The 12627-nt window shown below is 35.9% G+C and overlaps 1 protein-coding gene across 4 annotated transcripts in view; it reads right to left on the bottom strand.

The window, feature by feature from the left end:
* The window catches only part of ppp3cca (protein phosphatase 3, catalytic subunit, gamma isozyme, a), a 40010-nt gene that overhangs the window by 12080 nt on the left and 15303 nt on the right, over nt 1-12627 (bottom strand). For all 4 annotated transcript variants that reach the window (XM_079607886.1, XM_079607887.1, XM_079607889.1 and 1 more), the window contains 4 exons: nt 7083-7194; nt 2081-2226; nt 1845-1984; nt 40-117 (listed from right to left, as the gene is read on the bottom strand). In XM_079607886.1, the coding sequence (XP_079464012.1) occupies nt 40-117; nt 1845-1984; nt 2081-2226; nt 7083-7194 (476 nt within the window). The remainder of the gene's footprint in view (nt 1-39; nt 118-1844; nt 1985-2080; nt 2227-7082; nt 7195-12627) is intronic.

The following is a 12627-nucleotide window of genomic DNA, read 5'->3' on the forward strand; positions in this document are numbered from 1 at the left end:
TTAGTCTTGCTATCATAAACTGGCAGAATCAATACTTACCCTGCGTCTTGTGCTTCATGAGCTCTAATTACTGACAACAGGTTGTTGTTTGTCAAAAAGTCACAGACTGCTGCATAACTGTAAAACAAGAGAAAGTCTTGAGGGTGTCATAGCGATAAGACAGACCACGAGCAAGTTTAACCTTTTTCAACACATCACCTCTGAAGCACTTGCTTATACTGAACGGAGCACAAGCCAATGAACTAGAGCTGGGCGATATGGACCAAAAATCTTATCTCTGTATTTTTAGGCTCAATGGCGATTTACAATAAATATCTCAGTAACAGCACACGTATAAAGTTATTTTAAAGCCTTTATTATAAAGCATATTTAATGTTTATAAGACAATTTGGAATACAAAATACAAAACTGGTGTGCACATCCCAAACATCCAGATTGGGCTCAGGACAACAAAGAAACATAATCGGAAAAAAAAAGAAGTGTGAAGTCCGCACACTGAAAATAGCTGCTCCAAATGAATTTTTTAATAGCACAGCGTTTCGACCATCAGGTCTTCATCAGGCACAATTCTGATATGGGACAATTTGGGTCATACACTTTCCCCGCAGCAGCTCTGTGTCTTCCGCTTTTTTCAAATGCGTTCGCAACGTCAAAACAATGTATATATAGATATAAATGTATTGCCACATACTATTTTGTTTCCAAAACTGGATATACCGCCCAGACCCGATTCTCTTTAGGTCCACTCAATCTCAGTACAGTGAACTCTCAAGCTATAAGACAACCACCTGCACTTTGTTAGCATTTAGTTGGCGTGGTACAAACAAATGCCAGCTGGACAAGCAAACAGTGAATAAACACACTTATGCATAGCATACACCCAGAACGAAACCAGCTGGGTGACACCAGTCAGGTTAGTTCAGCGTAAATCAGACAGGATTTATGCACCAGTTCACAGATGCCCGAATGACTCAGTTGCACATTTATGACCAAGATATCTGGTCAAAGAAAAAGTCAAAGAAAAAGAGAAAGAAACAGCTTTTTTTCTCAGCAAGCAAGATGAGTGCTTGAGTTATTTTATAGTCGGGTAAAAATAATTGAATTAATTAAAAAATTGGTTACTCATCCAAACGTTCAATATGTCAAAATAAGCTAAGTTCGACAACCTATGGTTTTGCCTGTGTGTAAAGTACAACATATGTATTAATATAACGTAAAATATCAAGATTTAATTTGGCACAACTTTGGCACTTTTATGTTCTAGGGGTTGATTTGTATTACAAAATTAAACTCTTTTTATTTTTGTTATATGAAGATTAAATAATAATAATACATGTAATTTTTAGGCGCCTTTCAGACCACCCAAGGTCACCTTACAACAACAAAAATTAAAAGTAATTAAAAACAACTAGCAAAAAAAAAAAAAAGTTACAATAAAACTGACTTGGAAACTTTTATATAATGGCTTAATATGCTACTTTTCAATTGCCTTTGACTAAAAACTATACAAATAGATCATAAAACAATAATTATGTTTAAAACTATTATAATCTAACAAAGAATAAAATAAACGAACTATTTCAATATTTATTGTGTGAAAATGTAAAAAAAACTAATTAGAATTTAAATATTTTATATAACTAAATTATCATTTATATAATATATTAAATTGAATTATAATTAATAACAAATAATTTGTGTGAAAAAAAGAAAGAAAAAAAGAAAATATGTAAATATGACTTGTGAGCAGAATAATTTTACTGCGAGTCAGGTTCAATAAAGCTGTAAATTATATTTATATAAATCCGGGAGATCTGACCCAATGAACAGCTTTTCTCCAGTACCTGAAAAAATAGGAGCAGCCTCTGACTGAGTTGTGGTTAAAGTGCTCTGCCGTCTTCTCACTGCCGTAGTCCTCTCCCGGGTCGGCCCAGATCAAATCACACATAGGACCAAATGCCGGGGGCTCCTTAAACCTGTCTAACTGCATAACACAGCGCAAAGACAAAGGAGGAGGCATGAACACATCTTGATTTTCAATAAAAAGGCTTTAAGGAAAAGGACACAAACAGATGCTTACTTTCCTAATGTCATCTAAGCAGTTGATTTCTGGTGAGAGGCCACCGTGAACGCAGAGAAACTGCTGGTTTAGAAGAGCTGCAAGAGGCAAGCAGTCAAAGGCCTCCATACATGCGTCATAAACCCTCTCGGAATACTTTATTTTACCTGTAAGGGGGCAAAAACAGGAAAGTACGAATGTATTAAAGTTTGGTGCACTGAAGTCAAGAAATCACTCATTCAATAATATTTTAATCAAAGGCCTTGACCGTTGCATTTGAACTATTATACAGAAAACCATAAGTGTCATTTATGATGGGTGGGACATGTATTTTTGCCATGGCCGTTTCTGTCCCCAACTCTCTAACTTTCGACAAGGATATATTGAAAACGGTCTAATAAGGAGTGTGAATATTTGAGTTGACAGTGTAAAAAGTCACTAGTTTTTGATTCAGCTCAAAGGAAAAATTATTCAACTCGATTTTCAGCAACACTTTACAATAAGGTCTTATTTGTTAAGATCAGTGTAACATGACCTCGAAATGAGCAATACATTTGTTACAGTATTTTAGTCTTTGTTATTAAAAATCCAGTTCATTGTTCATGTAGTTCACAGTGCATTAAATAGTGTTAACAAATACAACTTTTGATTTTAATAATGTATTAGTAAATGTTGAAATTAACTAAGATTAATAAATGCTGTATAAATTTTGTTTTTTCTTAGTTCATGCCAACTAAAGTAGTTAACTAATGTTAACTAATGTTAGCTAATGAGTTAACTAATGTTAACTAATGAAACCTTACTGTAAAGTGTTACTTGATGTTCATACACCATTTCAATTAAATAAATGTAGCCTACATGTATAAAATTCTTCAAAAACTTCCCTAAATATATCTTAGGCAGAAAAAAAAAATATTACAATCCATGCTTATGGCACCAAAAATACATTGGCTAATATGATTTTTTTTATGTTTTTGAATACTGAAAAACACTTACATTTGAACCATGTGTTTTTATGTACATACAATTTATTCCTGGATGGCTCAATAATTATATTTTTTATTTTTTAGCAATGTTAAAAACAGTTGTGCCGTTTAATCTTTTTATGGAAACCACAAACATGTTTTCCACATTTATTTCAGGATTGATGAATAGAAAGTTCAACAGCATTTATTTGAAATAGAAATGTTTTGTAAGATTGTAAGTGTCTTTACTGTCACTTTTGATCAATTTAATGCATCCTTGCTGAATAAAAGTATTAATCATACAAACCGCAAAAAGCATAAGATGGCAGGAGTAATTTAAAACGTATTCCAGATTTCCAGTATATTACTCACAAAAATATATTAATGAATTTATCAATTTAAATACTAGTCGATTTGATCCCTTAAATGGGCAGAAAGAATGACTGCTTCCCTTAAATCAAAAAGTGTAATAACTTAACTATGTCGAAAACGAGCAACTTCATGCGCTGCTGAAATTTAAATTTCACAATGTTATTATTAACAATTCAGTTTTGAAACTGGCCTTACAGATCGGATCTTTAACTCAATACATACACTAAACAGTAAAACAGTAAAAGTCATCATCATCAAGGTCATGTTAGATTTTTTGTGCATAATAATATTTCGTTATGACAACAAGCACATCTTTATGCAGTCATACAGTAATAACTACACCTAAAGCGACAAAACCTGCCACCAAGCAGACACAAAAGCAGCAGGGACTATTCGATTAAATTCAAATGAGCCTAATTAGTGCAATGCGAATACTTAATTCAGCTGCTGATTAAGCTTATTAATACTTCAGTATCTGGACTGAAGTAGTCTCATTAGTCTTGTCTTGGTTTCCACTAAATACAGCTGGGTTATTCACCAAACCGAATTACACATTCGCTCTGCGAAAGCGATCTCGTTGAGAGCACTTGGGCTTCCACTAAACATTCTACCATGAAACCGCCTCCATCTTTGTTATGCAGAGCACAATAGCCTCAACGCTATTGTATGAGCTTAATAGCAAACAGTGTTCATTTCAAGCACAATAGACTACCACTGACCCATAGAAAACCCATTTAATCAGATGTTCAAAGGAAACTGCATTTAAATTTCATTTGGATTCAAGAAGCAAAAATGTAATACAGTATAATATACTATAGTTGCTAGCGCTAGTATACTGCCGGCAAAAAAAAAAGAACCATACTTGCAGATAATATAATATTAATGAAATAAAAGGCCACGTATGTGTACTTTGTAATGTCACATTAAAAGTTATACTTTAAAGTATATTCTAAATGATTATGCTTTAAAGTATAATTATTTTGATGTGTTGACTAACATACTAAAGCACACGCAAAGTACTTGATTGTAAGTTCAAATGTAGTGTGCTAATCAATAATATATTTTAAAATGTAATAAAATGGCAACTATCTCATTTCAAATTTGTAATTTAAATACATGACATACAAGTGTCATTAGAACTGACATTAAAGTATATTTTAGTTTACCATACATTTACCAAAACTTGTATTGAAACTCTATTCGTGTAGTGAACGTCTTTCAAGCACACTCAATGAATCCATTCCTGTGAAACAGTCTGTAATTTAGCAATTACAAACCTACAGTATAAACAAAAAACAAAAACAAAAAAAAACGTGAATGCTAGCATTAGCACTCTAGCTTATATATTACAAGTGACAGGTATTTCAAAATTAATTTTAAAAAATATAGCTGCTTCTATGACAAAAAGGGAAGAAGAGCATGAACACTTCAGGTGTCAACAGCAGATATTAAGTCCAGGTTGGTCATGTGATCTAACACTGGCTTTAGGAGACCTGTAATAACCTGCTGGCAGATGGGTTCCTGACTGAGCAGATGCAAACCCAGGCCAACCGCATCAGACGGAGAGAGAAGGAATCCCAGTGTCGAAATATCCTTTCGGATAACAAATATGCCTCTGTATTTGTAAGCAACTGTTGCGTGAATAAGCCCAACCCTAAAAAGAAGCAAAACAGCTCCTTGCGTCTCTATTTGAGATTGTGGCTGGTCATGCTGCATTGAATTAAGGTTTTAAATAAATTATTGTAAACGAATGCTAATGAGAGGCTTCGCAATGAAAAGACATTACTCTCTCATAAATCAGGAGGGGTAATGCTGCGTACAGTGTACAACGGCTCATCGGGTTTGTCTCTTTGTGAGCCAGATGAGCTCCAGCCACTTCACTATCTAGCATACTAATAACTCACAACTCACACCTGGACACTTTCTGGCACCAGACATTGAGCTCTACAAACCTATAGAGCTGTACTAGCTTATTTTCTCAGAGGGACAAAGTGCTGTTTGCCGAAAACAGAGCACGTAAAGCCTGTAAAACATAGACAGCGCTTTTTTATGAACCGCCTTACACAGCAGTGGGGATATTCATTCAGTCTTAAAAAGGTTGCTATATATCTTAGTCAGAGTAGAGACCAATTTCAGACAGTGAGGCACACAAGTCTGTTTAATATGTTGTCTTAAGGCTCGTTCACACAAAGTGTTTTTGCTTTGAAAAACGCACGGGCAGTGGAATGGGGAAAAAAAGCAAGGTCTTGAGACACGTAAAAAAAGAAAAAGAAAAGTTGAACTGATTTTTTTTTGCACGAGACTGAGAAACACACAAGACGCGAGCGCAAAGGTCATACACGTACGTCTGTGTTTACATAGAAAAACAATGGAAAAGTGTCTAATTTTCACAAACCTGTGTCATCCACTGGATGACAAAAATTGACATATTCACCCTTCATTTAAATATTATCAACAATTTATTTATTAATGATTTTGTAATCATAGGAGTCAATTGTCTCGCGTCCGGTCAAAACAAGGTGCAACTAATTTAATGTATGTGCTGGGTGTTTCTGAGTAAAGTGATAAAGTAAATAAAAAGTAATTTTTATTTAGTGATAATCACAATAAAAATAATAATTATTATAGTGATATTGATTATATAAATCATAAAACATAAAAAAAAACATCCATTTTTCAAAAACAATTGCAATTTTTTTTCATCAAATGTCAAGACATGTTAAATTTGATCCAAAACAGTCAGCAATGGTGTCAGCAGGCAGTGACCATATTGTGTGATTCTGGCATGCTGGGAGATTGAAACAGTAAATATGCTCCAGCCAAACATGATGTAATAATACATTTCACAGTGCGAGCAGCTGCCTTGTGTAGTTTAACCCATATTAAGTGAAAAATAAGTTGTTCAATTCATTTGAATAGCTATTTTGCTAAAGTGGTTCTCTGAAGCAACAAGATAAATGAGACCCTACTGGCCCTCCAATTCCAACAAAACCACACTGATGTGCTGTTAGCCTACCATAGCCAAAGCAGTAAAAGATAGCTTTCGGCCCCATACATATATATATATATATATATATATATATATATATGAATAATTCAGATGCAAAAGTCTCTAAGTGCCATCAGAATTTTTCTTCTAAAATTAGCATTTTTATCAAGCTTGTATATTTAAGTTCAGTAATTTCACTTTAATGACAATTAATAGATAATTTGTATTGCCTATATGGGGTCCCCTCTAATAAGTTATAGCAAATTTGAAAACTCAGAGATAGTTCACCAATTTTTTTTTAATTCTGTCAACATTTACTCACCCTCAAGTTGTTCCAAACCTGTATGAGTTTCTTTCATCTGTTAAACAAAAAAAAAGATATTTTGTAGAATGTTGGTCACAAACAGTTGATGGTAGCCATTGACTGCCATAGTATTTTCCCCCCATACTTTAGGGTGAGTGAATGATGACAGAATTTTCATTTTTGGGTGAACTATCCCTGTAACTGCAAGTGTAATGTTATACTGTTTGCAAGAAAAATGAAAGTGCTAGCTGGTGACAGCTGGCTGAAAATGCAGCTTTTCAGACATCAAAGTGAGAACATCAGTGAAAGTGAGGAAAAGGCTTGTGGACGGTTGGAGCCAACACATCACTTAGCTCTCAGCACCCCTAGACGGCACATTCCCACAGCACTCACATTCCTGTTTGAAGGTGAAGTATTCTGTGAGGTGCCGACACTCGTGGTTGCCTCTGAGGAGAAAGAGGGTGTTGGTGTGGTTGATCTTCAATGTCCACAGGAACAGCACACACTAAAGACAGATAGAAAGAGAGATGGAGACATTTATAATCCTGAAGACACTTGACTATTAAATGTCAGCTGGAATAGTTATGCAAGGAAAATGAAGGTGAAGACGGGATGTCTTTTACATTAATAAACTGAGGAAAACATCCCTTTATTGATGCCTACAATAAAATGTGAGGCTTCTTCATTGAAAAAATAGTGCAAAGGAACGTTTTTAATCATTATCATTGCATTTAAAGCTCCATTGTGTAGGATTTTCTCCCATCTAGCGGAGAAATTGTCTATGACTACCAACTGAATATTACTTTCTAGCCCCTCCCATTCCGAGGGCGTTTTAAAATCTGCCGGCAGTCGAGAGTAATCTCCCCCTCGCATTCGTCACGGTGCCACTGAGTGTAAAAACGCGAAAGGCAAAGCTTGAATTTCCAGGTATGTCCCTGTTACGATCCTGTTCTTAGATCGCAACAAAGTAAGGGAGACGCCACACAACCGCTGCATAAACAATAAAATGTATTTAACTAAAGTAAGAAACATGAAATGTCAAGTGATCAGTGTAAGTGTTAGTCAGCGTGTCAGCATGTAAATGTATGTAGCAAGTTCGAGTGACATCAGTTCAACCAAATATAAACAACAAAAAGTCCAAACAAAACGTCATAGGGGACACTGGATCACATCAGAGCTCCGATGCGGCTGTGGTCTCCCGTAACCAACACATCCTGTCAGCTCTCCGGAAATCTCCAGAGCAGCAACAACACCAGCGATGCAAACGTCTCCCTTCTCTGTTTGACCCAGTCTCTTTTAAAGTACCATGATCTCGTTCAGGTGTAAAGCCACGCCCTCCAGCAATCAGCCTGTAACTCGGGGACAAACACACAACCACTCACTGAGCCGTCACAGTCCCTCTTTGGCTAATGTATTTTCAAGATGGAGGCGCAACATGGCTTTCGCCATTAGAGCATGTATTATAAATGGCAGATTGTACGCTTACGAGAATACTTGATTGATTAGTTGGTAGAAGTAATTATACATTAATGAGCACATATCATTTTGAAATAAAGTGTTGTTTGCTAAGAATCAACTTTAAAAAATGACACCGTGTAGCTTTAAGGCAATCTGATAGTGTTTTCAATGCCCAATGGCAAGATTATGGCTGTGCTCAACAGATGGCCAAACGGATGCACGAGGGACTGCAGAGGTGGGAGTGAGTGGTCACATGGTAATTATTCCCAATGATACTTTATTCTAAACAACAGGCTTGTTTGGTTCATTTTACACATCTAAAATTCACACTAAAGTATAGCCTGTTCGCCAGCCGACAACACAAAACCTTGGCAATACAGTGCGTTCGAGTTAGATGCCTGATCTTCTGTACAGTACAGAGTACATGCACACAATCTTTATAGCCTAATTAAAATGATTAAAATGTATTTATCATCTACACCCCCTCCTCATTTCATTTGCATGCAAAATCCCAGACACCACTCAACGTGGGGAGATCAGGACACCAAGGTAACCAAGGGCGACAGGTGTGCATTTAAATGACATGTGAAATAATAGACGCGGAGGAGGGTGCGAGCGGGGGGTGCGAGAGCTGGGACCAGAGCCTACGCAAGAGGAATAATGAGCTGAAAATTGCAGGTAATAGTGGCCATGTGAGGAGGACCTGAACGAAGGCTATTATTACTGAATGGCAGACGACACAGAGGGGAACCTGTTTTTTCCCTAAAGTTGACACGGCGCTTCAGGCCATTGCCTGGTTTAATAAATGGGATGGATCAGGATGGTCATCTAGTCAACTAGATGTTCGAGTAGTTTACTTAATTGTTTACATTTTTTGATTTAGCTTTAATGTTTTGTGATGTGGAGTTATTCAGTTATGGAGAGGAATTCACAGAATTCAGAGACATATACTTTTAGCGCGGTAAACCATATATGAGATGGTTTTACAACCATCACGTTTTTTTAACAAACCCATCACCATCCAAAAATATATTCCAAAACATTTCAAATATTTGAAAGTCTGGCATTTCTGTCAGACTTCAAACTGTCTGCTGTGTGAACTGTGAGGACCATAATCATTTATTTGCATTTAAAAAGTATATATATATTTGCATGTATGTACTGTACATATATTCATATTATATATAAATATTTTATATATAAAGAACACATTTTTCTTAAATATATACGGTACATGCATGGGTGTGTATTTATATATACAAAATAGGCCTAATTATATACAGTAAACACACATATATTATGTAAACACAAACTTTTATTTTAGATGTGATTAATCACGATTAATCATTCATCTTTGCCCAGCACAAATATATATATATATATATTTCATAAATAGTTTCACTGCATTAAAAAGGTAAATATTATAGATTTAAAAATAAATTAATTTCAATATGCACAATAATAATAATAATAATAATGTAAAAACATTGATATAGAAATAAGAATATTGATATTAACATTAACAATATAATTCTTAGATCACTGTGAATATTGACAATTATATGAATAGCCAAACTATTTAATAATAGGGTATATGTCGAACGTCGCATTACGAAACCGGAAAACAGAACGCATCGCTTCCGGTTCAGGTCTTTTGTATGTGCTTCATGCATTTTTTTACTGTTTTACTCAAGATAACTTAAAAGGAGCGAGCAAAGATGATCATAACCAATGTCCCTCGCATGTGAAGATCGATATTTAAAAGTAAAAAAAAAAAAAATCTTCACACTAACGTTAAGACATTTAAATAGAATAAAACGCCAATAACAAAGTGAGATATGTAGGTTAGCTGATTACCTTAAAATTCCATAGATATCGGCGTCAGTTCATACGGCTGTTAACACTTTCTATGACAAGCGGATGCGATGAGACCAGGTTTCCGGTTTCGTCATGCGACGTTCGACATATACCCTATTATTTATAATCAAATTGATGCTTACATATGTTGGCCGTCTAATTATATAACTGCTTGGAATGATGGAATGGAAAGATGAAAAAAATGGTTGTACAGTATGTTGTGTTAAGAACAATATAAACAGGAGTTTCCTAAATAGTGCCATCATTGGCTGAGACAACTAGAGAAAGCATATCTAGAGGTTTAGAAAACTCACTGACTTGTCAAATATGGAGATTTTTCACATCCCTTTTTAATAAGTGTTTTTTTTTCTCTCTCTCTCTCAGACAAGACAAAAGGGCAGAGAGCTTTGCGCCAGACAAGTGGAGACTGAACAGTGTGATGGTGAGGCTGCTCACACCAAGACCTTCCACGTGTGTGTGTGTGTGTGTGTGTGTGTGTGTGTGTGTGTGTGTGTGTGGTGGCTGGTCATGGTGGTGGGAGGCTGGGGATGCATTAATAATAGACGGATCTCGGATCAAAGGAAATAGCCCACCATAATGGAAGAGAAAGATGATGACAGGCTAAATGAACAGGATTGCTCATACTTTTATGAGCAATTCTGAGCCCATTTTAGCACAGATATATAACCAGAGAACACATCCTGAGCATCCAGATAAATGTAAAGGCTTTATGTCATTAGCACAACAAATAAAGACACGTCAGAAATTATGAGACAATGAGAGGCAAAGAATAGCGTTCATAAGTTTGGGATCATTTTTATGGAATAAAGTAACGTATTTAAAAAGGAAGAATTAAATTGATCTAAAGTGACAGTAAAGACATTTATAAAATTACAAAAGATTTTCGTTTCAAACAAATGCTATTCGTCTCAACTTTTTATTCATCAAAGAATCCTGAAAAAAAATTATATCAGGGTTTCAACAAAACATTAAAGGGATACTTCAGGATTTAGCATTAAGCTTTGTATAAGTAGAAAACCTGTAGCATTTTCAAATTACCGCGCTTCCCTCCCTCATATCCCGAGACAAGAGATTTATGCATTTTTTTGTCTGTAAAAAATCCTCCGATGACGCAAAAATCGTCATTTTGCGTCATCTGAGGATTTTTTTTGTCCAGAAACTAAAAACTACAGCCAGTACATTTACATTTATTCATTTAGCAGACGCTTTTATCCAAAGCGACTTACAAATGAGAAACAATAGAAGCAATTAAACTAGCAGTAGGACAACAGTATGTAAGTGCTATAACCCTTCACAGTACAATGCAACGCACATTTTTTTTTATTTTATAGAATAGAATAGATAAGAAAGTGTTAGTAGTGCTGAATCAAGTGCTCAAGTGCTGCCGAAAAAGGTAGTTTAGGTAGAAGGCGCTAGATCCGCATGTTTTCAACCCGCCCATAGAGGGAGGGATCTCACTCACAGAATGTACAAATAGAGTCAGACATTTGTTTTGGAAGCAAAGCTAACATGTTCTTATTCTGTGGAGAAAGCTGAGTAGTAGGGGTTACTATCCTCTTTTTCCCGGACATGTCCGGCCGTCGAGATCGTCCAAAATATACGGGATTCGGCTTTTGCTTTCTGCAGTCGCCATTCATTGTTTACATGCACACCTTTTGTTTCAATCTAACTGAATTCCTTCCGATTGGTGAATCTGAATCTAGTGCGTTTTAACATTGCTAAGAAAATTCCCGCTCCTCCATGAGAGATACGAGACCGGTGCGTCTCACTGGTGTCGCTCATCAGTAATCACGCCACCGGCCTCGCGTCGTCCTCCCACGGCCCTCAGTCTTGTCCTGCTCGCCACAGTAAACATAATGAATGGCGACTGTAGAACGCAAAAGCCAAATCCCGGACATTTTGGGCGCTCTCGAAATCCCGGGCAGACTCGTCACGGAGACTAACTAGCCTAGCCTTGTTGTTTAACTGCACTTTGTTACCGGTAGGCGTGGCCTCGTAGGGCAGTGAAGCAAGTGCATTCTGGGAGTTGTTGTCTTCATCCACATGAGCCACAAATACATTTTCTGGCTTTTCTCAGTCTAGAAGGCTCCAAATTTAAAAATAATTTCACATTTCTACTACATAAATGACCCATTTCAAATACACATTCATCTTTACAGAGGTGAAGCATCCCTTTAAGCAGCAATTTTATTATTTTTTTTACATTTGAAATGTTTTCTTTTCATCAAATCAACACTAGAATGATTTCTGAAGGATCATGTGAATAGCATAATGGCTGCAGAAAAATCAGCTTTGCCCTCAAAGGAAAAACAAACAAACAAAAAAACAGTTATTTTAAATTGCAATAATTTTTCACAATATGCTTTTACTGTATGCTGCTTTGGTGAGCATAAGAGACTTCAAAAAATATTGTTTGTCCAAACTTTAAACAGGAGTACACACACAATTATACTCAATTTTATTCAAATGAGTCAGGACTTGAATAATTACAAGTCCTGACTCATTTGAATAAAGTTCAACTCTGTTCTTCACTAGCGGCAGCTACCGCTCATGTCACCGGAAATCACCAAATCTCAGTGAAAATGAACAACTGTGCTTGCAA

This window comes from Phoxinus phoxinus (assembly GCF_949152265.1).
Source record: "Phoxinus phoxinus genome assembly, chromosome: 3".
Classification (NCBI taxonomy): domain Eukaryota; kingdom Metazoa; phylum Chordata; class Actinopteri; order Cypriniformes; family Leuciscidae; genus Phoxinus; species Phoxinus phoxinus.